At 41.6% G+C, this 27,859-nt stretch overlaps 1 protein-coding gene across 1 annotated transcript; it reads left to right on the forward strand.

Moving 5' to 3' along the window:
• atp1a3a (ATPase Na+/K+ transporting subunit alpha 3a) lies at positions 1-27,859 on the forward strand. Its single transcript, XM_008289373.1, has 23 exons — positions 1-312; positions 12,548-12,661; positions 13,443-13,502; positions 13,884-14,087; positions 16,066-16,179; positions 17,101-17,235; positions 17,471-17,588; positions 18,085-18,173; positions 18,552-18,731; positions 20,235-20,433; positions 20,861-21,105; positions 21,238-21,430; positions 21,594-21,769; positions 22,130-22,266; positions 22,875-23,025; positions 23,141-23,309; positions 23,587-23,741; positions 24,750-24,873; positions 25,004-25,149; positions 25,417-25,547; positions 26,869-26,970; positions 27,272-27,363; positions 27,715-27,859. Exons 1-23 carry the CDS (start codon positions 307-309, stop codon positions 27,741-27,743), a joined length of 3,069 nt encoding a protein of 1,022 aa, XP_008287595.1. The 5' UTR covers positions 1-306; the 3' UTR covers positions 27,744-27,859.

A 27,859-nucleotide genomic window follows, 5' to 3' on the forward strand; every position in this document is an offset into this window, starting at 1 on the left:
ATTTTCATTTTACTTGCCGACGGAGGTGAAGCTTCACCGAGGTGTTCTATGAAACGTTGCCTCGCTGAGCTACCTTGAGCCGGTTGCGCTTTAATCAAAAAGACATTTCAGCATCTTCCGTTAGCTAGTTGGTTGATTGTGGTCGCGCGAGCAACAGCTAACGTTACCGTTACTGAAGGGGGGCGTTTTTCTTCTCGTTGACAGACCGTTAACCGAGCCTCCCCTCCGCCTTACAGCCACCTATTCTGGTTGAGTCAAGCCTCAAAGCGGTTCATCTTCTGAGGAGACCCGACTGACTGCGCCGAAATGGGGGTAAGTTTTCTTCCTTTTTTTTTTCTTCTTTCATTCTTTTTTTAATTCCTGAAGTAAAATGTCGGTTCTGTGTCGTGAAGGGTTAATGGAGACGTGATGCTAGAATGACATTGAACACGGTATTAAGCTAGCAGGCACAAACCTGTGCATTTTGGCCTCCGGTCAAACGGATCTAATTGCTCCCTGAAAAGTCATCACATTAGCGACCTGCTGTTAACGGCGTTTATCTCGCCTAAAATCACCGCTAATGACGATAACAGCCGAGATTAACGAGATTTAACGGTGCTGGATGCTCGTTGTCTGGACACTGTGCCGTTTCTTTTTCTTTTTCTTTTTTTTTTTAATATATAGGGGGGTGAACATGCGCCAGATTCGACTCCAGCAGGTGCGACAGAACCGGTGCAGGGTGGTAACGCGTTACTGTAACGTCCCGGTAGCCGTTTGCACAGCTTTCAACCGAATGACAAAACAGCTCAGAGTGGCTGTCACCGGGAGCGAAAAATCACAGAGAAGCTGATCGAGCAGAGAGCCATTTTTCACCTGCGAAATCTGATTCATTGCGATGAAAGATGAGTGTAGCTTCACTTTGAGTCACTAAATGGACAAAATGGACGTCTGACATCCACACAGCTTGCTTTTATTATCATGCACAGCAAACACACTTGGTTTATTTTTAATTTTAAGCTCCTTTCTATTGATTATGGCGCATCCCGATGTAATGAAACCAAACCAGATCCCAGGCCCTGCATGTCCACCCACATCTAATAACTACAAATAAGCTACTAGGATTTTTTTTTTTCTTTTGTAATCGCTGCTCATGAAGTGGCGGAAAGACGTGCAGCTTTGTGCCCCGGTTCCAAAAAAGCAGATTACACCGAGCGAGCATCTGGCACCGGGCGCTGGATGCGCTGCAGAGGATTGAGGAAATTCACAACTCCTAAATACACGATTAGTCAGACAGCAGAACGACACACGCGAGTCCGGTGAGGGATGAAATCGTTTGTGAATAATATGCATGTGAAATGCGCAATTACGCACAGGAATATGTGGCATACTGGTGGTGAAAACCGCAGCACGGACTGCGGAATATCATGTCAATCCTGCAAGTCTGGCTGCAGCACCTCTTAATCATCGATACACGGTCGCAGCTGTGCAGGTGTTACTTAAAGAGAAAATACAGTGGGAATTTATGTTATTATTTGGAGTGTGAAGGTGCGCAATGGGAAATCCAGCTCCACAGAGGGTGGTGGCTGCAGCTCAGAACCATGAAGGCTTTGATTGTTAATTTTCCCACCCGCCATTTGGTGCATTTTCATTCAAACATTACATAATGCGACGATGCTTGGTGCTGCTGTCACTGGGCGCTGGACCTGGTGAAGCTGTGGAGGCTGCTGTGGTCTGGGTACCAAACGGGCACAGACAAGTGCGTCAAAATGGTTCCTCAGCCGTGGTCAAACCCCTCCTCCTCCTCTTTCTCCCTCCACCCCTAAAAATGTCAACTGATAAGTCCCAAAGGAAGGTGCTCTCCATCAGCATAGACACAGCCAACACCACCACCTTCTCATTTTACCCCAGGAGCCTCCCAAAACCTCACTGATCTGTCAGGTCATGAAGGACATCCTGTTCCATCCTCTAAATTTAGACTCCATGATGTCATTCCTACTGAAAAATTACTGTTGCATCACTGTGGAATTAATAGCAGACTTTATCCAGTGTCCACGTGGAGGGGGGGGGTGGCATTACAACCCCAGTATTGATGTATGGAATTTAATAATCTCCTGCAGCTTGTCTTATTTTAGTATTTGCATTATACTATCAGGTTTTGTTGTGCTGTGTGGAGCCAGGCTAACATGTACTGTATGAAACTGTAGCTCCATGTCCTCAGTGCTCATGGTGTTGTGCTCCATCCGTCCTAATGAAGTGTGATGGCCAGTGGTTTCTCCTCTGCTCCACATCCGGGTTTGGCGGGGGGTTGGGACGGGAGTGCATTCAGGCTGAGCCGTGGAAACGGAGCAACTCTGTCACGGTTTGTAATGCTGTCTGCTAGATCGCCAAAGGGGGAAACCGCACAACTCTGACTACTGCGTCAAACAGAGGAGGAGGAGGAGGGTGTGTTTGTGGAAACTCCCATGTTCAGGCACTGATTTGCCATCAGAGGGGTGGAGTGATGGAGGCTCAGGTGAAGTGGGGGTGGGGGAGACCAGAGGGAGGTTCAGTTGACAAGGCAGCTAGAGCCATTTAATCCGGGCCAATCAATTGATAGGGACTGTTGCTGCAGGAGCCAACGATTGGGTTGGCGGGTGAGAGGATGGAAGGCACAGATGAAATGAAGGTCAGCCAGTGTGGGCTGTGGCCTCACAGGGAGGTCCTGTTTTAGAGGAAGAGAGCCCAACATACCATGATTGACACTGACTGATGGAGGTAGAGAGATGGCGTGAGATGGAAAGAGATGCCTTTGTGGTGAGTCACCTTGAGAAGGGTGAACACTGGAAAAGATGGAGGAATGCAGGAAGAGAAGCTGGGATGCTGCTCTGCTGCTGTGGTCACAGAGAGGAGGGAGCGAACGCTGGAGCTCGAGGAAAATGGAGAGAACGCTGAGATACAGCAGAGAAAGGAAGAAGAGATATACAACAATGAATGAATCTGCTGGCATCCCATAATGCACTTGGTGCGGAAGCTTCAGGAGGAGAGCCAATCGCTGTGGAGGGTGGATGGTGTGTGTGGGTGAGGCAGGCAGCTCTCTAAAACGCACTCACACTGACGATGTGTAATCGACATGATGAGACATCTTCACTGTAGCGGCTCCGTTTCAATCCTCATGATTTTCTGCATGGTACATACATTGTCAAACACCAGTTAATACTGTTTTTATGATAATGACTAACTTCAAAATCCATCATTAGTGGTTGCACAGCTCCCATTTAAAAAAACAAATGTATAAATCCAGAGGTCTCTGTGTAATATGCGCACTAACTGTGGCGGCTAGCAACAGTTCAAAGTTATCAGTTTAATATAATATCCATTCATTTATGTAATGACGTCGGCACATCATGGATGCTGGAGTTGAACTACTGCATTTCTGTCACAAAAATATTGTAAAAATTAGCTGATTTAGACAAGGACATGATCATTTATAAATCAAAAATTGCTCTTATTAATGTAAATGCTCCAGATTTTAAATTTTCTTCTATTTTGATGATTTCCTATGTCTGTTTTTCATTTCTGGTTCAGACTGGTAATATCAGAGTTTCTAGTGACACATTCATTTTGAGACACAGGACATTTCTGGATAAACTGCATTGTCAAGCTGTTATTTAAACCTCTTGTTCATTTTGGCAGTGCTTTTCTTTGATAGATTCAGCTTCCATGTTATTAAGTGCATAAGTTAAAGTGAACATTTGTATAATAAAATTAGACTTTACATCATTGTGGGTTGATTGAAAAAGGCTTTTTTTTAAAACTTGAGATACAGAATTTTGAATAAAATCTGTCCGTTGAAATCAAAGAGACAGAGCTGGACTGAGTTTAACCATGACTTGAAATTTAAAATCACATTAAATGACTCTTAGTGCTGATCGGAACAGACAGATGCATTGTGATGTCCAGACCTGTACCATTCACTGGTGAGTTATATGTCCAGCCTTTGGTTTTGCTTTTGAATAGTGAACCTCAGACTACTTTTAGGTTGCCCTGCTGCTCACTGAATCTCTAAAAGAGAGGAAACAGCCTGTGGCTCTAGTGTATGTGCAGCATTTTAGCTTAAGAACACAAAGCTCAATCACAGAGACCCGGAGCATAAATAGTGCCTTTAATGTTCCACTGTTAATATATATATGCAGCTTTTAGGAATTGTGAAGCAGCTTCAAGCAGAAACTCAATTCAAATTGCATCCCACTGATTTTCTGGGTTGAAACTGAGCCTAGTCACTGAACATACTAATCTTGTGGTTTCACAGTGTAGTCTACTCACTTACACGTCTGATGTTCATACTAAACAGCTATTGCAGTTTGAGCATAATGCACAGTTCATTATTACATATACTATAGTAGTTGCACTATATATATGTTCTCCTGGTCATGACGTTTGTTGCGTAACTGTTCCAGTCCGTCAATATTTCATTATTTTTGCCTCTCAACCTCCTGTCCATCTCCTGTTTTCATCTGTGTGTGAGTGTGTGTGAAACGGCATCGATCCACACTACTGCAAATCACACAGCAGGGTTTTCCAATGTTGCCGATTGGGTTTTCTGGTCAGTGCAGCGTTGCATTTCGTGGAATGCAGCATGAGGTCACATCATTTCCCATTTGCTCAGCTCGTGTGAGGTGACACAAGGATAGCTGGGAGTTCTCTGTGCATTTATGAAAGGAAGGATGACAATGGGAATACATGAAACACTAAACAGTTCGTGTCCATGAACATTACAGCAGTATTGCATAGTGCATCTTCACATGAAGTGCATCATTAAAACATTTCAGCAGTCCCCCCTCCATCACAGTTCACTTCAATTATTTAGATGGACCCAGAGGATTGGCTGTTGCTAGGAAACCTTACATCAAGCCATCAGTTTGATCCTGTCAACAGCTGCCATTTTCTATCTCACACTCAGATATGCTGCACTGCAGGAGGTGGAACACCACAAAATCTGGAGTTTGTTTTATGAGGAATTTGCTCCACCAGTTATGCAAACCTCCACTGTGTGAATGTTCAAAGAATCAAATCAAAGCTAACCGTTCTGTGTCTAAAAAGATATAGATACCCATCTGTTCTGTATCTAAAAGCTGTGTTTGTCTGTAGAAATGTATTTTCTAAGTTAAAACATCATCTTCACACCGTCTGCATCATCGTTTATGGTTCCAGCGGTCTCCTCTTGATTAAACCTCAGTGCAGATGAGGGGGTGAGAGTAGAAGTGAGCACAGAAACAGATGGGCAGCCTGGAGGGAGGAGAATGTAAACAAAGTGGGAGGGAGGGACTGACGATGGAGGCCCCCTCTTACTACGTGTGTGTGTGTGTGTGTGTGTGTTAGAGACAGGCAGTCAATCAGTATTTTCTAGGTCGGTCAGTCCACTGATCTGTGGGGTAATCCATTTCTTTGTGCGTTTGGCTGCGATGATCTACTGTGGCACCGCTGAAGCTACTAAACTCTACTGGAGGCAAAACACCATCACGTTTCTCCATTCAGAAATCAGAGCTACAAATGTGGCATTTTTGTCACTGGAATGTCATCACATTTGGATAAAAAAAAATAGGCTAAATGCCACGCGCTGAATATGGTTAAATACCAGATGGTTCAGTGCCAGCCGGTGGATATCACACTAAGATCTTACAGTATGGAGACTGCTGTTAGAATTTACATCTTCAGTCAACTCTGAGCAAGTTATGAATACTTTGACGTAAAATGTTTGATAACGTAATAAACCAAATAAAAATTATGGAAGTTAATTTGCAGATCTGTAGCCTTGAGACACTTACTTTTATAACTAATGCCCTGTTTTGTGAGATCAGACCATTTGAAGGTGCCTCTCCACGATATGATCACCAGAATGTTTCCCTTTTAATTATTTCACATTTAGGAATTATTTTTGAAACCCCTCATGTATTATTCAAGCTAGGATGCACTGATAAAATGTCCCCGTCTGATATCTGAGATTTGACCAGTGATTACAGCAGATTAAAAAATGGCTTATCCAGTCCTCCTCAGACCTATGGTGCCCTGCATCACAGCCCAGGCTGGATACAGTATACCAACAGATAGACTACAAATGTTCAGCTTGTACAATCTGTCCTGTACGTCGACATAGAACATCTGCTGCTGAAACAGCCTCAGGTTTTACAGCCTGTAACTAGACAGGGAGAAGGCAGCATGTGCTTGAGCAACAGGAGAGAAATATGCACTAGATTAATTTACAGTGAGCAACACTGACAGGAATGCATTGATTGTCATGTTGACATGTGATTGACATGTGATTTATATTGCATAAGAAAGTGGAATAAACCAGTTCAATAACATGATATGCCAAGATTGTGATGTGACCACCTTTCTCAAAAAGTTGGTGTCACATCCTGAAATTCAGATGCCTATTCTTTTCCAGGTTTGGTTCAGATACGCTTCTAAAGATCAATATGTCTGTAAAATTGGATGGGACAATATGTTACAATTTAATAAATCAGGGTTAATTTTCTTCATTTCACACTGTGCATATTTCTTTGAGTTGTTAAATATTTATGTGGGATGTGTCCCCTGTGGGCCTCTGTATGATTCAGTGGAGCACAGGACATTCTTTCAGTGCATTTTGGACTAGAAAACTTCAAGAGGTTCCTTAAGCAGTGTAAAATGTTTGCACAAGCACAAGACAAGGACCAAAACAACCACAGATGGTACTGACAAATAAAATTAACAAGAAAATTCAGTCAGGCTTGCTGCCAGTCAAAAAGAAATTAAAATCTAATGGTAAAAATCAATGTTTTCCCTGTTAGTCAGGATGCAGTTAAGATTGTTGAGGCTTTTTTGTATTGGCCCTGTGACTTCATGCATCTTAAGGCGCTGCAGCACTGAACGGTCTGTTTATGTGCTTGAGTAAATGGCTGCATCGCCTCTGTAGTCATCATTCTGAATGGATGTGTGCGAGGGATCATCTCAGAGCTGCAAAACTGCAGGGCACATCTGCAGGATTAGTGAAGCACACTTGGTGTGTAGTGGATGTCAGACTGAGTTAACTATCTGAGACAGACAACTGTGGAGGCATTGCTGATTGCTCTCACAGTTGTGTAGATAGTTCTGCTCTGACAGAGCAGCTGTGGGTTGACGTGCTTGTAGGTATGTGAGAGCAATGATTAGACTTAGCTGTCAGGGATCACTGTGAGTTGTTTATTCATGCAATGTTTAAAATTAAGTTTTCTTATCTGCTTGTCGTTTTCAGAGTTGGAGGTACTGTCATAGCAGTGATCACAGAAATCTGACTGACAGTTTGTAGCTGAGGATCCTCAGTCATTTAGTTATATTTAGGCGCTAAAGGGCCTTGTTACAATTGGGACACAATGGTGTAATCCTGCTGGACCATTGTCGCTTCCTCCCAAAATTTGTGTATCCACTCCAGGCATCACCTGCAAACACTTTGCCATTGGTAGCTGCACAATACAGATTTCTGTTTTATTTTTATTTTTTTTCCCTCCTTACAGAAAAACTATTCATTAGGAATTACCTATTCATGGGCAGTAAATACACGTCATGCATTTTGTGATAGTATCTTATCTGATATGTTCAAGACGGAGTGCTTTGTCTTTAAAAGAAGTTTGCTTTGACCAGAGAGAATAGAGCGGGTACGGTACCTCAAACCAGAGATACCACATTTGTGTTGGTTGCATGTCACAACAAAGTCCAGTTCTCTTCCATCATTCTCAGTAAGGACAGGGAAATGTGTCCTAATGTCAGACTTGCCTTTTTTTGTTGTAAATTCTCACTTTAATCTTCTTTTCAACTTCATTTGTTTACTCCAACCTTCTGGTTGGCGCTAAATCCCGGGACCCACTGTTTGTTTTTTGACCGTCTGCTCCCACCCGCAGCAGAGTTACAACCGTCTGCTCCTGCTCGGTTTGAGTCTGGTCCCACGGGATCCCAGTCCCAGTGCATTCCTCTGCACAAACCACGTGTACTATGAATTCAACCTCTTTTTTCATGTGCTTAGTCATGCTGTGTGTGGTAGCCATTCACAGGAGTGATGTTCCTGAGTCTCTGTGTGGGATTTTCCCCATGGTTAAACTGTCAAACAACGGAAAGAAAAGCTTTAAAAGACTTTATGGTTTACACCAGTATTTATATTTTATAAATATTATGGCATGTACATATTGCAAAATGAAGAAGAAAGCAACTGGGTGTGGTGTTGTAAATGAAAAGAACTCATTTCCTTTCCTGAGTCTGTGTTAACTCACACACACACATTCAAGTGCATTCAGTGTGTTTATGCCAAAGAAATACGGATGATGTTTCAAGATTGTAAACAAGTGAATCAGTGAGGATGAATGAGAGGCTGGGGCTGAAAAACTGGACGAGAGAGAGAGTGATTGAGAGGGATTATTATTGTTCACTGGGTTAATCTGTCAGTGTAGTAAACAGCCGTAATCTGATGGCCTGCTGGATGCGACTGTCCGGGGAACACTGCACCTCCTGACAGATGGCAGAAACTACACCCTCACAGACACACATGTTAACACAAACAGTGACTGTAGGTTCATGTGCACACGCAGAAAATAAACACATGCTCAGATGGAATGAAAGCATTCGTCACTTAAGATGACAAATTAACACGGATCGCGACATAGACAGTATATACACATACACTGTGTACACAGAGCACACTATAAACACTGTACAGTTAAATAACAATAGGAATTCAGAATTTTTAAATTTCCAGTATCAAAATTAACTTTAAAGTCTTGAAAGCAGCAATACACAAAGTCAGATGTACTCATACATTCCAAATACATTCTGAGAAAAAAGACACAAACAGCCGACAGACACGCAGCGTTTACACAAGTCAACAGGACGGAGCTTCTCATCCAAAAAGGCACATGTTCAGGAGTAAAGTCTAGCGTTGTTGCAGTAGTCAGTACCTCTGGAGTTGGTGATCTTTTGGCATAACTGTAACACCTAAACATTTACTAATGAAATATTAGTCCTGATTCGTCCTGATCAGACTAGTGATGTGAGAGCACACATGTTAATGTACCTTTACTTGTGCAAAACAGCATTTATTTCTCTTCTTTTCTGTGGAACACAAGCTGATGTAATTCTGAAATGTCTGCAGCCTTCGAATGCAAAGGTTGAGGAGCACAGCAATACAAAATTTGCATCAAGTGGAAGATTAATTTAAACAGTTTGTTATGTTACATGTTGTTATGTTAACATGTTTTGAACACGTTAGTGTAAAATTGAAACAGCTGACACACCGTTTGCATGCAGGCTTTTGCTTGTCTGTAACTTGTCCCTGAGTGTCTCTCTCAAACACTGAGGCCTTGTCCACAATAATACAGATATTTTTCTAAACACGTATCTTCCTGATGTGTTAAACAAAAATAAAATCTGTCCCCACAGTTATAGTTTTACGAAATATAACTCCATACACACAAGAATCGCAAAAACAACTGCAGACGCTGTAATAAGCATTTAGTCTAAATGAAAGCTACGTCAAAAACCAAAGAAGAACATTCTGTCATTTCATTGTTTATGTGAACTTTAAATCGTAGTAATATTAAGCAGAGCAGACGTAGAGGCTTTTGTGTGTTGTTGAAGTTGTATACTTGTCATTGCCAGTGTAAACCAAACATGTGGTCATTACACATTACTTAACAACGGACATGCACCAACTGTTGCGCCATTGCTTCAGAAAGTTTGACACTATTACACTAATACACATAAAACAGATTTTTAAAATATACTCGTCAGAAAGCGAAAAATGTTACATTTCAAAAAAATGTTTGTGTTAGTGTGGACAAAGCCAAGATGTCTTAATATGCGACTCGGTGCAGTTTTTTTGGGACAGCTCGCAGCAGACCTGTTTCTGTACCTGCGCTTGTCGCCACCATTCCACATGTTGTTGTTGTCCAGTATCTCTAGCACCTACTACCTACTGCTTTCAGTACTTCGATACCACAAGAAAGCAAGCTCTGGACTTTAGATCAACTTGATACAGAATTACGAGTTCTTGTGACATTGCCAATCGCTTTTACAGTCCGTAAGTGATGCTCTCACATGTGGATAACATCTCGTTAATTTCAGCACGTAGATAAACTTTACATACCTTCATCCACTGAACAACTATTTCACTTGTACACTCTAAAGTACTTCAAAAATGCTCACAGACAGATGTGTAGAGGAAGGAGGATGATGTAAAACAATTACAGCAGTTGTTGGCTGTCAACATGCCACCACCCTGCCAGCTTTCTGTCCAGTGGTTAAAAAAAACAGATGGCAAACACCATAAAACAACCATCAAATCAGTGCAAAACCTCTCGACTAGACTAATCCACATAAGAGCTTTCCCAAAATAAGTCTGTTTAACCTCGCATGATGAGAGGGGACAGCAGAGTCGGATTTCCAATATGTGGCTTTTCACAGTGTATGTTTCCACATTTGTGTTATGGTCGTAGCGAACATCTGCTTGATGTTACAATGTACCTCACGCATGCAATAGTCGCACATTTTACTGCAAGCCATGAAAGTGCTTCTAGGGAATTTCAGCTGAGTTTAAACCCAAAGCAAATTTCGAATTAACTTCATAGGGTGAAACAGGCTGTTAAAATATTCAGAATTACCCATACTTCACTTTGTTAACCCAGCTTTGCAAGTAAATAAGTAATACGCTGTCTCAGTGGGGTTTTTTACATTTTCTAAAATCACATCTATCAGCAGTTTAGCAGTGGAACCATTCTTGCTCAGATCTGGTTGTTCCCCTGCCGGGCTACAATTGATTTCCAATGTCTTGCTGTTTGTTTTTGCCTCAGAGCTTTCTCAGCGTCTGTCTTAAGAGGGTAAGAATGGATGGGAAAATGAAGGAAAATAGAAAAATTGGGTTTTTTGTTGTAATTTAAGAATTATGCCTGGCAATTGAAATTGAAATGCATTTTTAGAATTAAAGCTTCATGTAGGAGGGTTTGATTATATTACGTTTATACATGTCTGCATGCAGCTCCAAGCTTTCCGTCACACTGCAGTTAATGTGGAACATTTCTACAGTCTCATTCAGTACAAAATAGTATTTCATCATTCACAAAAGACTAATACAAAGCCACTGTCATCTCATCATAGCAAGTTTTCTGTTGAATTAGTTATGTTGACATGTTAGCATTACTCTTAACCATGGGGATGGAGACAGGCAACGGACGGTAAAGAATATAGTGAAGTTTAGATCTTTTATAGCCAAGCAGAGGGTTTGAGCCGCTTCCTTTGAAAGGCAAACAAATAAAAATGCTTAATGTCAGTGTTATAGTAGAGGATTCACATCAGGGCCTGAATGATAATGTTAACAGGTGTTTAGTGTTGATGGAGTTCTTTCTTTAAAATGTAAATGAAATTGTTCATATTTTTCGTTCTGCCATTTTCCTTTTCGGTTGGAGAAGCAGTGGAGAGCTGAGCAGCCAGCTGACATTTTAGCTCTACTTTAAGAACTCTCAAGGTGTTCACCCTCGTTGTTGCATGCTGTTTATTTTGACCAAAAGGTGCTAATCCCCCCCAGGAGGATATGAGCGAGCAGGGACTACACGCACATGTAGCACAGCATGTTTGGCTTATTTTTCAGCTAGAAAAAAATTGTGTTGCCTGTTTTTACAAAGCAGACGATTGGACTTCTGGGGCAGGGGCAGGGCATGTGTCGGTCTCCCATTGATTTCTATTTGGGATTCTTCAAGTGGCGAGTCTCTCCCTCTGAACACTGTCAAACACTGCAAACTTAAATAATTTTTGAGTCAACTGCTCCTAAACATTATCACATCTCCTGAGTGGAGGAAACGGAATACATTTTATTTACAGAAACTTCATTGAAAAGTATAGAAGTTAGAAAACATGCTGCAGACCTTTGTTTATTCAGCAAACAGATTTGTTATCCCAACACGCTTATACCATTTGTACAGACACACACATATATTTACACAATCTAATGTAGGAGATCAGCGATTTAGAAAATCCTAAGATGCACGTTACAGTTACTGTCAGGTTTTTTTTTTCTATCCTGGGCCACGATTGCTCCTCTTTCTCCCTTTTGGCCCTTCAGCTTTTCCTTTATCCATCTCTCAGACACAGCAGTCGTCTGAATGACAGAAGCCTAAATAGCAGTGGTGTAAATTGCAGTTTAAGTGGGGCTCTTGAGACATGTCTGCACTCTAATGATGCCAGATCTAATCAGGAAGTGTCAAGTTCCCCCTCTCACACCAGGGGATTATGTCTAAGTTTGGATATCAGTCTGAATGTTTTGGCTGGGCCCTAATGTTAAAGGAAAGGGATATTTAGGTAACCGTACATTTTCTCCTTGTCGTTTGTGTTTAAAAAAAAAAAAAAAGTATTTTACGTGTTCACGATGCTGCGAATGAGACAGTCGAGGCTTATTATTCGAGGCTTTCTTTGTTTTCTTCTCCCAAGTGCTGGGTGATTGTTGTGATTTGATTATGAAAAAGTTACAGTGAGAAATTAGATATTGTTGAGCTTGAAGGACCAGATTTACTGAGCTTGCCTTTATGTGTTACAGTATGGACGGTCGGACAGCTACCGCGTGGCCACCACGCAGGACAAGGATGAGAAGGAGTCGCCCAAGAAGAAGGGAGGCAAGGACTTGGATGACCTGAAGAAGGAAGTTCCCATAGTAAGTACACTGCCTCCTACTTCCACTGACCTCACTGCTATTTCCTGCATCCTTGCCTCAGATGCTGATGGTGATACTACAGGTCTTTCACTAATAATATGTGTGCTTTCACCTACTTGGAGCATCACTCTGGCAGCATACAAATGCACATAAACCTCTTGTAAAATCAAAGTGGTCGTCCTCATAGCCTGAATAAACAGAAGCCCAGAAATCCCGGCTGAGTAGTGAAAAGTTTGTAGACGGTGCATCCTGGCCTCGCTCCAGCATTCAAAGAGCAACGATCCAACTGTAATCTTATCTCCTTGTTTGAAAAGGAGTTGAGGCATTCCGCAGCAGCTGGTGTACAGTGATGGTGCTGTGTGGTTTGAGGTAACGTGCCAGAGCAATTTAATCCTTTTGTGGAAGGATTTACACATATGGGGCAGGGAGCCAAACCCACAGGATATCCCTTTAATATAGCACTACATGAGATGCTTCAAATAGAAAAAAAATTTAAAAAACTAATTGCAAAATTTAGCAATCTTAAAAGATTCTTGAGCGTCTTTCAGGAACCTTTGTAAATATGTAAATATAAATATAAAGCTATTTTTGTAAAATGTTGCTGTCAGTCAGGATCTACAGCATGTAAAGCTCAAGGGCTGAACAGTGTAAACGGTGATTTGTATTTATGTCGTCATTTCAGTTCATTTGTACTGTAACTCTTTCAGGGGTGTTTTTGAGATTTTGATTTGACTTAATAAGTAAAAGTAAAGCTGTTTAAATCAATCTTTGTTCTCTGTAGACGGAACACAAAATGTCTGTTGAGGAGGTTTGCCGGAAATACAACACTGATATCGTCCAGGTAAGTTGTTCACTTTGAATCATATCTTATAACTCTGTACTGCTGTTTATGCCCTGATAATAAAAAGCATTGAGATTGCATAGGATCATAGTCTTCTGTACAGATTGCTGTTGTCATAATGCTTTATAATGCATTTTTAAAATATTTTTGTCTTTTTTTAATTGTTTCATTGTTACTTTATTATAAAGCTCATTGTAACTCCAATTCTGAAAGGTGCTGTAGAGTTAAAGTATACAATAGTATATACTATTCTTATTAGTGATATTTAACAAAAGTAGGTCCCACTCAGAATACTGTCTTTCTTCTCCCCTTGCTCATCCATGACTCCTTTTATATCTATCTTCCCTCTTGTCCTCTCCATTTCCTCTGCCACGCTCCCAGGGTTTGACCAATGCCAAGGCAGCAGAGTACCTGGCCAGGGATGGCCCCAACGCCTTGACTCCTCCCCCCACCACCCCAGAGTGGGTCAAGTTCTGTCGTCAGCTGTTTGGTGGCTTCTCCATTCTGCTGTGGATCGGTGCCATCCTCTGCTTCCTGGCCTACGCCATCCAGGCTGCGACGGAGGACGAGCCCGCTGGGGACAACGTAAGTGGAGGCTCGTCAGGATAGCACGACAGTCTTCAACCATTTATGCAGCCAAAGGAAACAGAGCTCAAAAAGTTTCTAAAAATAACATAAGAGCACTTCCAAATGTAAGCAAAGTTTCGTATCTCTCCAATAAATTTGTTGGCTAACAGGTTAAATTATTCAGATGGATAGAATACAGCTAGTGAGCAAATTTGACAGCAAGCTCAACAGAATATATTCCCATATGTTAGCTTTATCATAGTTGCTTTTGAAAACTGGAAGAAATGCTTGAGTGACATTTAGACACAATTTCAAAACTATGATCCTGTCTATGCATAGCCAGCCTATTGTATAAGTCCTCTATATACACTGTGAGAGTATAAAACAAATCAAATTGATTGATATAGTACATTTAGAACAAGTTGACCACTTTGTATCAGACAGACAGCAACATAATTATGCACAAACATCAAGACAGGCTAAGACTTCCAAAGTTTATTTTTACATCAGAATTAAATAGTAAAAGATATTAAAGCAGGCAAAATAGGTAACCAAGTTCTGAAATGAAGTAAATATGAAATAGTATGACCGTTAAGAGCTGACAAAAGCCACTAAAAAAAGCTGAAAACGTATATGTCTTCAGATTTCTCTTGAAAATATCAATGGAGGAGGAACATTTGATTGAAAGAGGAAGAGAACTGCTGCTGCAAAGGCTCTATCTCAGAAGCTTAGAGGTGGAGTACAGGCAGAGGAGCTCAGAAATGTACCCAGAAGCCCCTACATGGCTTTATAAACAAACAAACAAAGGGTTTTTAAAATCTGTTCTGTATTTAACAGGTTGCCAGTGCAGGGATGCTGGTACAGGTATATCCATCTTTGTGAATGATATACCGGGTTCCTGATCCACTGCACAAAAGGAAATTTTTTTGTTTGCAAAATTTATAGTCATGACAATCAAATACTAAAATATAATTTTACAAAATAAACACCAGCACATGTGAGAAGCTAGATATAAAAATGAACCCTAACCCCAGAGAGGTTACGTGCAAAGACAAGGATGAGCTGCTGCTGGACTCTGCTTCCTGTCCTCTAACATTTCACTTGACAAAGAAAATTTGCTGAGTCATGAGTCCTTAGGGATGAGTCGGTGTCAGTGGTAAAGGTTGTGTCAGCTGTTTGTCCAAATCATGGCAGCCGACCCGTCTTCAGAGTGGCAGGCACCATCCTGTTAGCATCCATTTTGGGCTCGCCACAGGGAGCGTTTGTCTCCTGCCGTCGGTAATGGCAGAGTAAGAGACGGGTGTTCATGGGTCAGCACTGCTTCATGTTGGGTCAGAGCACAGAGCAGACTGAGGACTGAGGCTGAACAGCTTTGACACACTCAGCATGACAGGACAAAACACTTGGGTCAGACCACGGGGAGGACTCAGTGTTGAGTCAGTACAAGTGGCCGAGACTGTGTCACACATTACAATATGAAGTCACACTCTGGTAACTGGATGCACTTAGATCAGACAGTGAAAGACATAGATGAAAGAAACTGTATAAAAACATTATTTAAAAAACCTTCTAACGGACATCCATTAAAACGCGAGACAACACACAGACTAGCCGAGTCACAAACCACCAGCAGAGCAGACAGCAAACAGATGGACAGTGTTCAGGTCATTGAGTCCAAATCAAATCACATGCTGCTGTCAGCTAGCAAGACTTCAATAAAAGCCTTAGAGATGACTCGTGTTATTTCTAGAATTTAAATGTTACAGGAGCTTCCATTTCCTGAAATAGCCTCTTACACGCCTTTTAAAATGCAGCGTTTGATGCCAAAGTGCTCATTTTTGAATTTTCAAGCAAGCTTCTGTCTGAGCTTCTGCACTGATCTATTTTTCTCCTCCTTTCCACTCATGTGGTACATTTTTAGATAAAGGAGAAGTCACCTTGCTAGTTAATTGAAAGTTTCTTATTTGTTTCTCCCCCCTTCTCTCTGCCTCTGTAGTTGTATCTGGGTATCGTGCTGTCAGCTGTCGTCATCATCACTGGCTGCTTCTCCTATTTCCAGGAAGCTAAGAGCTCCAAGATTATGGAGTCCTTTAAGAACATGGTCCCTCAGGTAACAGATGCTTGTCAAATCAGCAGCAGGATAATGGGGAGATATGTTTGGGGTTGTTGCTGCCAGTGTTCTTGAAAGTGTTCTTCAGCCTGGAGACGGAGAAGATATTAAGTATTATTGCTCAAGTGCTCTGCAGCGAGGCACCAAACCCTTATGATCAGATGTAGAGCCCCACATTGTTTACCAATATACCAGTTGTTATATTTATCTAACAAATACCCATGTTTCATAGTTTTTGTATAAATTCTACATTTAAAGACATGCTTGTATGTTTGAGTGTTATTCAAGTGGAGCTCCAAGTCCAGACTCCCTCAGGTAACTAGCAGTAAGATAATAGGGAGATACTTGTGGTAGTTGCTGCCAGATTTGCCAGATTTCTTAACAGGTTTTTACAAAAATGGCTAGTTAAAGCTTTTGCAAGTGGTACTTATTTTTAAGTTAGAATCCCTTTCTATGTTTTGTGATAATCTAAATGGAACTGCTTGGATTGGAGCATTACAAAAAATGTTCTTTTCCAACTATAGCTGTAAATAAACTGAGTTTGCTTGAAGGATGGGGATTAAAAGTTACACAGCAGTTCCTGGAGGTACTGAATGTATGATAAAAACTAGTCACAGGGTCATAATGAGTGTATTGTATGGGGTTCTCAAGTTCTGTTGGTATTTATTAAAGCAGAATAACTTTTTTTTTATGAAGCTGCTGCTTTTACACAGTTTCTTTTTGCCTGTTTGTTCTGTCTCACCTTTTCTGTAACCTTCCTCAAAATAGCATTGTGTTATTGATTGTGTTATTTTTGGCATTAAATGTTACAAGGCTTCAGCTTTGTAGTAGCTGATTGTGCTTTATCTATTTGTTCTCTTAAAACAAAAGGATACGCAATAACCTCCAAAATAACACGTTTCTTTCGCTGTCTGTTTCCAGCAAGCCTTGGTGATCCGTGAGGGAGAGAAGATGCAGATCAACGCTGAGCAGGTCGTGGCAGGAGACTTGGTGGAGGTGAAAGGAGGAGACAGGATCCCCGCTGACCTCCGCATCATCTCCTCCCATGGCTGCAAGGTGAGCAACAGGCACAGACACACTGCTGTAATTACACAGGCCCTGGGAGGTGCCATTTTCCATAACGCTGCCCAGGAGTAAAGTGTCTCTGGAGGTTCAGGTCACTAACTCTGTCTCTGTCTCTGTCTGACTTAGTGCACAGTCCTGACATGAATACACTCAACCAGTTACTCTCTTCCCTAGCTTCCTATTCCTCACAACTTCTAATTAAATGTTTTTCTTCTGCGCTGTCCAGGTGGACAACTCATCACTGACTGGTGAATCAGAGCCCCAGACCAGGTCACCTGACTGCACCCATGACAACCCCCTGGAAACCCGCAACATCGCCTTCTTCTCCACCAACTGCGTCGAGGGTAAGTTTACCATCATCTCGCTAAAATCAAAGTCATCATTCAGTCATTTCTATCATCTTCATCACATTTACTGCACATAATAGTCACTGTGAGGGTGTTAATATTGCCTCATTTTATAGCTGTGCAGACAAAGACACCACACATCTGGTCTGATAAAGGAGTATTCTGTGACATCACTACTCGCCAAGGGAGCCTATAGACTAGAAATGTGACCTCTGTAACCTTGTTAGGACTGTCATATTTCTGGGAGGTCCTGCAATTCACAATATTCTGCTCACTGTAGAAGAAGAAATAATTAATGATCTATGGCGCCCCCTGGTGGTCACATTATTACATTAAGTCCTGGCCGTTAACAAGTCTGTCCATCCATTCATCTATACTAATCATCTACACATTTTCCTCCTGATGTGTCTGTTCATGTTTTTCTCTCTAGAACTGATACAGGAATATATGATTTTGATATCAGTGTTAAAACCTTCTTCCGTTGTTTGTCCAGGAACTGCACGTGGTATCGTCGTGTGCACCGGCGATCGCACAGTGATGGGTCGCATTGCCACCCTCACCTCAGGCCTGGAGACTGGCAAGGTATTCGTCATCACCACTCAAGTGCTCTGCAACAAATCTTCATGACTAGATGCAGAGCTACACTCTGTTTTACCAACACACCACGACTACTATATTTATTCATCAAATTCCTGTTGTGCTTTTTGGTTTTTGTATCAGTTCTTAATTTAAGGCAGATTCTTGTGTTAGAAGTCCTCTATGTTTAAGTTCAGCATATAAAAGGCTTAATGGATTTGCATGAGCTTCAATGAAGAATCTAAGTTCACAGTATTATCCTGTATTAAGAAATTATTCAGTTATTCAAACAAAATAACTGCCTGCATTCTTGCAAAAACTCCAACTGCAGACATGAAGTCATTGTCTTCAGTTAGTCAATCGTCTTCTTTCTCTGCTCCTCAGACACCCATCGCCAAGGAGATCGAGCACTTCATCCACATCATCACGGGCGTGGCCGTCTTCCTCGGCGTGACCTTCTTCGTCCTCTCACTCATCCTGGGTTACAGCTGGCTGGAGGCCGTCATCTTCCTCATCGGTATCATTGTGGCTAATGTGCCCGAGGGACTGCTGGCCACAGTCACTGTGAGTAACCAGAGGGATGAGAGACTAGTATATGGTGTGAGTGTGTTTGTGTGAGATAGAGATGGTTAGATGTGCTTTTTTTAAAAATTCATTAAAGAACTGAAATGTTAGTATTTTTACGTCATGTGTCTTTACAAAGTGGTTGTTAAGTCGTGGGATGCCTTTATGTGGCTGTTTTTCTTATGTCTCAAACAGTTTTTCTGCAATTTTGGGAGGGTTTTTTTCACTTCACTGGTTTTGGGTGGTTTTTAGCAGACTAGGGTGAAACAGTAGCTTCATTTATTTTATCTGAGCTACACAAATTTAGAGAAAAAAAGACATTATTTGTGACTTTTTTTAAACATTAAAACAGCTTTTAATTATTTGTGCCATAAATGTCTTTTTCTACACACTGTCATTTGAGGATTGTTTTGTTTTTCTACCCAAACAGTATCCAGCCTATCTGCAGTTTGTTTTTAGCCATATAAATAATAATTAAGAAAATGATCTTGCGTAACTGATTGTACTCAAGCTGATGTTATACTAAATGTTGTATGTGCAGTTTTACCCATGTCTGACTGTGTGCTGTCTGTGGATTTCTTTGTGCAAATGTGTCTGATTTTGTGTGTTGTGTACAGTGATTTGGCTGGTGTTGTGTTGTGATCTTCTGTTCTCTGTGCTTTTGTGTTTCTCTATGCAGTTTGATGTTGCTGTATGTTTGTGTGCATCTTTGTGTGTATCTGTATTGTTGTGCTTTAACACTCTCTCAGTGTCAGTATCTGTTTCTGTGGTGAAGGTGGTGTGTTGTCTCTCCATCTCTCTCTCTCTCTCTCTCTCTCCCAAGGCAGCCCATATGTGTTTGTCTCTCTCCATCTTCCTCTTCGTATGTCTCCCTCTCTCTTTTCCAGGCCAGTCGCGGTGCTGTCTGCAATGACAACGGCTAGCTAATGTAATGACATTAGGCCACTGAGTAGTCAGCCCCTTTAACTGAATTCGGCCTCCTCTGCTTGGCCTTGGCTAGTTCTGTTTGGCCCATTGGTCTTGCCGTACTTGGCATGATAACATAATGCACCGCTGCTCTGCTTCACCGCTTCACTCGCTCATGCCTTATGTTCTCTCTGCATTGCTTGTTGGGCTGTGTTCTTATTTCTAAGATAAGTTTTTAATTTTAGTGCATTTTGCTGTTTAGAGGGACGGTTTGTGGTTCAGGATGAACGTCTCCAGGCATCTGGATGGTTTAGTTCTTAGGCGGGGTTAAATGTTCCAGGTACAGTATGCTGCTGATGTTTAGTTAAGTAGTTAAGTGCCTGGAGATGCTCATCTGTGCTCTTAGTTTACCGCATAGATACTAATTTTCTTTCATCTCTCTCCTTTTGATTTGTTTGCCTCTTCTTTCCTTTTGTCGTTTCTATCGACAACTTTTTCCTCTCTGTTTTCCATTTGTCATTCTCTCCTTGCTGTTGTGCCTTCCCTTCTCCTGGTTCTTCCTTTGTTCTTGTCTCTCTCATCACGTTTCTCTCCCAGGTGTGTTTGACACTGACTGCTAAGCGAATGGCTCGTAAGAACTGCCTGGTGAAGAACTTGGAGGCTGTGGAAACTCTGGGCTCCACCTCCACCATCTGCTCAGACAAGACAGGCACCCTGACCCAGAACAGGATGACTGTGGCCCACATGTGGTTCGACAATCAGATCCATGAAGCTGACACCACCGAGGACCAGTCTGGTGAGACTTTCATGCATTAAACCTTTGTCTTCATGCAAGTTATTAAGAATACTATGACCTTCGTGTCTCCTGGATGTGTTAATTACTTGGCAGCAAATAAACAGGCAGTAAATGCTTGTAAATGTATTGATTTATTCATTAGTTTTAATCTGTTGTGCTTTGAGCTCTAACCAGCAGTCAAATCAAGCTATAAAATGTGCAGCAGACTTTTTACTCAAAACGTTAGGCTCGATGCATTTCAGTGAGTGGAACCAGATTCTTTATGAAAATAAATAAGACAAATGAAAATGTTGTGATTTAATTGTACTTCTTTCCTGCATCTTGGTAGTCTTTGGTGTGTGTAGCAGCATGGGACAAAAAGGTTCACCAACCTCAGGGTAACACGATAGGCCAACAGTCAAGAAATGTCTGTTTGTTCCTCCTTTAGGCTCCTCCTTTGACAAGAGCTCCACAACATGGGTGTCTTTGGCTCGCATCGCTGCTCTGTGCAACCGTGCTGTGTTCAAGGCTGGTCAGGAATCTTTGCCCATTCTTAAGCGTGAGGTAGCCGGTGATGCCTCTGAGTCAGCGCTGCTGAAGTGCATTGAGCTGTCCTGTGGCTCCGTCAAGGCCATGAGGGACAAGAATAAGAAGGAGGCCGAGATCCCGTTCAACTCCACCAACAAGTATCAGGTGAGGGACCTCTACTTATTCGTGCAACTAAAAAACAAGCGCACAATTAAAAACAGAATCTTTTCGTTCTTATTAGCATAAACCAAAATCCCTGCATGCTAAATAATACTAATTCATAAATCTGTTTCTCAGCTCTCAATTCACGAATCTGAGGACGAAAAGGACAACCGCTACCTGCTGGTGATGAAGGGAGCTCCAGAGAGGATCCTGGACCGCTGCTCCACCATCATGCAGCAGGGCAAGGAGCAACCAATGGACGATGAGATGAAGGAGGCTTTCCAGAACGCCTACCTGGAACTGGGAGGACTGGGGGAGAGAGTGTTGGGTAAGTGTGACCATTAGCAAGGTCATGGCTTAGAATTAGAGGTCGGCAATACACTTTTGGGATACTCTGTGTCTTATATTAGTACTGTTGAACTGTACTGTGTAAAATTCAAGACATCCCCTCAGTTCCTCCACATCACCTCCTTCTTTCCTGATTCCTCCAGGTTTCTGCCACGTGTTCCTGCCAGAGGACAAATACCCAAAAGGTTTTGCCTTCGATACAGATGATGTCAACTTCCAGACAGACAACCTTTGCTTTGTGGGCCTCATGTCCATGATTGACCCTCCCCGTGCTGCTGTGCCCGACGCTGTGGGCAAATGCCGCTCTGCTGGCATCAAGGTGGGCACCATTCAGTTCTGACATTTAAAGGACCAAAAAAACAACAATGCATTCACCTGATTCTGAAGCTTGTGGATGACTGTCACACACACATTGTAATTTGAAATTTTGTTCTATTTTTTTTTACATTCTTCAACATATTCTGTCTGTTCTCTTTGTCACGTTAAGATAAGATAAGATATGCCTTTATTTATCTCACAGTGGAGAAATTCACATTGTTGGTAGCAGCATTAAACAGAGGTACACATTCTACCTCTGCTTACTTCTATTTGTCATTTTTCTCTCCTACTGTTTCCATATTTTGTTTCATTTTCCTTTCAATGTCTACCTTTTCTTCATCATCTTCCTTTTCTCTGTCAGGTTATCATGGTGACTGGTGACCACCCAATCACAGCCAAGGCCATTGCCAAGGGTGTGGGCATCATCTCTGAGGGCAACGAGACAGTTGAAGACATTGCTGCCCGCCTGAACATCCCTGTCAGCCAGGTCAACCCCAGGTAAAACACAAATCTAAAATTAAAGACTGTATATGGTTTGTGGTTGTTTAAAACTTGAGATATGTAAAATAAAAGCTGTTAAGATACAAAGATATTCACTTCTTCCTTTGATTCAGCCCCCCTGCCACTAGTTAGCTTTCAGCTTGGCAAACCAGTAAAAATTCTACCCAGGTGCTATTTAACGCCTAACTAACCAATAACCGTTCAGCTCAAACACTATCAGTCACAGATGCAGGGAGAATTTTCTTCCTGAAAAAGGTGGAAACAAGAGCAGCTCACTCATTATTTAGAGCAAAACCTCTTTAGAACAGCCCCAAAAACAGGTTTTATGCAGTCATGAGTGAAATTAACCATCTTTGCAGTATTTTAAGTTGAAAAACTGAAGGTTACGCTGTCGGGACATTTGAAACTTCAGTTAATTTGCTTTGACCTTTAAAGCATTTATGCATGTGGCTGCATTTGCTTTGCTTAACCAGTTAAGGATATTTTAATTAATCCCTAAAAGTTTGATTTGAAACACACTTTTGTATCAAGTCTCTATATAGCAGCTGTTTTTAATGATTTGATACACAAATTAATTGATATTCTTTGTTGTCTGCGTTGTGTAGGGATGCCAAGGCCTGTGTGATCCACGGGACAGATCTGAAAGACCTCACCCAGGAGCAGATGGACGATATTTTGAGGAACCACACAGAGATTGTCTTCGCCAGAACCTCCCCACAGCAGAAGCTCATCATCGTAGAAGGCTGCCAGAGACAGGTACATTCACTGTACATTCATTAGCAGGCGCACGCAAGCATGTAAGTGTTACCAGTGTTCGGCTGGTAACGTTCTATGGTCCTAATTTGAGCCTGTTTGTCTCGTTTTCTGTCAGGGAGCCATCGTGGCTGTGACAGGTGATGGTGTGAATGACTCTCCTGCTCTGAAGAAGGCTGACATCGGTGTTGCCATGGGGATATCTGGCTCAGACGTATCCAAGCAGGCTGCAGACATGATCCTGCTAGACGACAACTTTGCCTCCATTGTCACTGGAGTAGAGGAAGGTGAGAGATGCACTAAAGGAGGGAGAATGGCTGTAAAAAGAGCACTGTGATGAGAAGGATTCAGAAGAATGGAGGCATGGTGTGAAGAAAGAGTCAGCTGAGCTAAAATGAGTTTTAGCTTAACAATGAGCCCTGATGGTCGTCATGCCAAAGACTTTTAGATGAAAATCTGTTATGCAGCACATACGTGTGTAAATCCCAATTCCATGACAGTCCCTCTTGTTCAGCAATGTGTCATTTAGATGATTATATGTACAATCCACCTCCATCCTTCCAGGTCGTCTGATCTTTGACAATCTGAAGAAGTCCATCGCTTACACTCTGACCAGCAACATCCCAGAGATCACCCCCTTCCTGTTTTTTATCTTGGTCAACATCCCACTGCCTCTGGGCACCATCACTATCCTCTGCATCGACCTGGGAACTGACATGGTGAGGAAAAGTGCTACACACTCACACACTGCAGCGTACAGTTTTAGTTGGTTTGTTGCCAAAGCCCCTGTGTTATGTTATGCTGCATAAACCAAATATTTGCAGCATCCCACATTATCAATTAGTCAAAACCTGCAAATCTGCAGACTGTATAGAAACATTCGGTGTGTGTTTGCCAGCGTAAAAAGCTCCACACTGTTAATCTTAAAGTCCCTGGTCATTGATTAAACCCGTAAAAAGTCGCCTCTGTTTTTCAGTTACATATTTAGAAGTTTTTCCATCAACATAATCCCCCTTTGCCCCAAAATGGCTTAGATGTAATATTGTACTGCTGCTTGATGAAGGCCCAACAAACTACTCAAACACTGTAAAACTGCTCGACACTACACAGTGGCAGGTTTTATTATTATAGTGGTTCAGCCATACATGTGGAACCAGAAACCTGTTCTGAAGAAGAAGAATGATACTGAACGGTCCACCCGGAAAGCTGACAGGATTGTTCTCTTAGATTTGTTTTGTATGAAACCCCAGAAATCTGAATCTGTTTTTGAGACTGTCCACTGCAGATTCAAGTTGGAAATTATAAAACTTCCCTCATGGTGTGTCTTTTGTCATATAGAAAACATGGTAACATGGTAATAACAGTGATAATAAAGCACTTGCATTGTACACATCAACAAAAGAAACATGAACAGAGGTTAAGTTCATGTCTAAGGGCTGCATTTAAAAAACAGGCACTAGGTGGCACTGTGGGACAGTCATATACAGGAAGCAGGACTACTGTCTCTGAGTAAATGGGTTCACTAAATGATCCAGTTATTCACACAAAATGACCATGAAGAAGCTTTATTATTTTAAAAAGGGATGTTTTGTTGTATTATAAGCAAAAACAGAATGTACCTTGCTAAATATTTACACTATGTCCAAAGCCAGCTGCACATACATAAAGTTACCAGTAAATACTCCTGCTATAGTAACAATGTCTCTTTCTCCTCCCTCCTCTTTCAGGTACCGGCCATCTCTCTGGCTTATGAAGCAGCAGAGAGCGACATCATGAAGCGTCAGCCCAGGAACCCACTGAGGGACAAACTGGTCAACGAGAGACTCATCAGTATCGCCTATGGACAGATCGGTTGGTACAGCTACTACGTACAGCTGAACATCAGCCTGCACCAGTTGGAGCTCATTCTCTGTTTTCTGTCTTTTTACAGAATCTTGGAGTATTTTGAATGTGTGATCAAACTCTGTTTGCGTTCCTGCAGGTATGATCCAAGCTCTTGGTGGCTTCTTTGCCTATTTTGTCATCATGGCTGAAAATGGTTTTCTGCCATCTGTGCTTGTCGGCATCCGGCTCAACTGGGACGATCGCTCCAACAACGACCTGGAGGACAGCTACGGGCAGCAATGGGTGAGAATAACCTGCTGCAATATCACTGTTTACCTGTTTCAGTTATGTTCCTCTGTATAGTGCAACTGTGTTTGAATGATCACTGTTCTTGATAGAAGGTTGTCTCTGTTGTGACGTTGCCCTCACATGGTTTAAGGCTTTGAACTAATAAATACACTTGATGTGGATAAAAGAGCAACAACCTATTAGACCATGTTAACAGAAATTAATCCTAAAAAAAAACATGCATCACAAGTTTTCCCTCTCCGTCTCTCGTTCTCCGTACAGACCTATGAACAACGTAAGATTGTGGAGTTCACGTGCCACACAGCCTTCTTTGTCAGTATTGTGGTGGTGCAGTGGGCAGATGTCATCATCTGCAAGACCAGACGTAACTCTGTGTTCCAGCAGGGCATGAAGTGAGTACAAAACTACCTGAAAAGAAATGAATTCACCAGGAAAATGCTCAACAATAAAATGATTATGCAGAACTGATTGCAGGCTTTTAACAGTTAAAACACTTTCACAGATCTGTATCTTATTTGTTAAATAGGTGGATGTCATAGAATGTACAGAGCGATGGACAAACTCAAGGGTTGCTGTTGATTAAACATTGAAAGAAAGTTCACGTTTTGTAATACACAGAAGTATTTTCAGTGACTCGTCTTGAATGTGAGACACCTGATGTCTTCTACAACTTGAGTCAGTTTGTGCTACTGCAGTAACATTATGTAGTTTAGTGAACAATATGACAATAAAGGGATATAGAGCCATGAGTGGTTGAAAGGAATGAAGTAGATTTACTTAAATATCATACATGTACTTGAATATTTATATTTTCTACAATCAATAACTGATAAAAAAAAAATCTCATGCAGGTACATTTTTCTGGAGAACAAATACTTTTATTTTGAAGCTAAATATCCATTGCTTATAATAGTTCCATACTTTTATTAAAATATTATGAATTTTCAAATAGAACAATTTTCTATTGCTGCATGAGTGCATTTACTTAATATAAAGGGTCAGCACACCTTTCCAAGTATTATATATAGATAGATAGATAGATAGATAGATAGATAGATAGATAGATAGATAGATAGATAGATAGATAGATAGATAGATAGATAGATACAGGTCTTTTTTCTAAAGTGTGCCTTCAGTATCAAACTGCTGCAAGCGTTAAGTTTTTAATTAAAATCTCATAATAAGAAAAAAATACAGTGGTGTTAGCATCAGCCAGGCATTGTGTTGGTTCTTGCAGTTCCCAACAGCTTCCACTAGGTGTCAGTGGAAACCCACATTTACTGATGCACCATTAAATTTCTAGTATGTGTTTGTTTGCTGCTGTCCCGCCCTCCATCTTGTTTGGTCTCACCTCGGCTGTCCTCTCGCTCTGCTCTGCAGGCAGCATTTATAGTCCAGACACACAAACCCAGATAGTGGTGCTGCTACAGCTGTCCTCACATTCTGCCTGCAGGGAGTCACCTTCGCAGCCATTTTTTGACTCAGAACTAGATTGTAGATAATAGCTGATGCAGCTGTGTGTTTATTGAAGAGCACAGCAGAACCTGAGACTTTTGTCACTGACAGGAGACACTGAGTACTTTTCTTTGGGTTCCTTCTCTTCATGCCTCTTGTTTTTTCACTATCTTTACATCTGCTGCTTTGCCTACTTTGTTTCTATATGCTGTATGCTCTCTAACAGGCTCTGTCCTTTCTGTATTTGTTATCTTGCAGGAATAAGATTTTGATCTTTGGCCTGTTTGAGGAAACAGCCTTGGCTGCCTTCCTGTCCTATTGCCCTGGCATGGACGTGGCACTACGGATGTACCCACTCAAGTGAGTACAGTCGGCAAAGACCAGCACATCATCACAGTGCCATGATGTTAAATCTTTCCATTTTAATGTGAGAGGGGATGAATGACAGTATTTTTAATGCCTCGTCAAGTCACGTCAAGTTTCGTTGTATAACCCAACATCACATAAAAAGTCTCAGCAGGTTTACAACTCCTAAGATCAGCAACCAGTAATAAACTACAATGAGTCATTTAGTCTTCAGTCAGTGCTGTAAGAACCACTGTATGCCTCAGTACCAGCAGTAGGCTCACTCTGTGCTTCATTCCCACTTGTTCTCTCTCAGGCCCAGCTGGTGGTTCTGTGCATTCCCATACAGTTTCCTCATCTTTGTTTACGATGAGATCCGAAAACTCATCCTTCGTCGAAACCCTGGAGGTATGATCACACACAAACACATGCATAATAGTGTACTGTTCAGTCACAAACCTCTGCAGCATCTCTGGTATCGGAAATTATCACTATAATCAGATAGTTTAGAGGATTAATCTCCTCATTAAGCTGCTGCAAAACTGCAGTAGAAGCACATTTTTAATATCTGTGTAACTGTAAGAAATTTTGCACTGATTTTGACGATATGACACAAGAAGACGGCTGCACATGCTGAGTGATAACATCATTCAAACCTGATCTATACAAAACATTTGTGAATCAGTAAATGAACTCCTTTCATGGGTAACTGTTCTCCTTCTTGTTCTTGTTTCCCTCTTTTCTCTTCTGTCTCTGCAGGCTGGGTGGAAAAAGAGACATACTATTAAATTATCAAAGCATCATTTACTTCTTACCCCATCTTACCCTGAACTCATGCCTTCTTCTCTATCTCCCCCCTTTCTCTCTCTCTCTCTCTCTCTCTCTCTCTCTCTCTCTGTTTCTC

The sequence above is a fragment of the Stegastes partitus genome, unplaced genomic scaffold (assembly GCF_000690725.1).
Source record: "Stegastes partitus isolate 25-593 unplaced genomic scaffold, Stegastes_partitus-1.0.2 Scaffold611, whole genome shotgun sequence".
In the NCBI taxonomy this organism is placed as follows: domain Eukaryota; kingdom Metazoa; phylum Chordata; class Actinopteri; family Pomacentridae; genus Stegastes; species Stegastes partitus.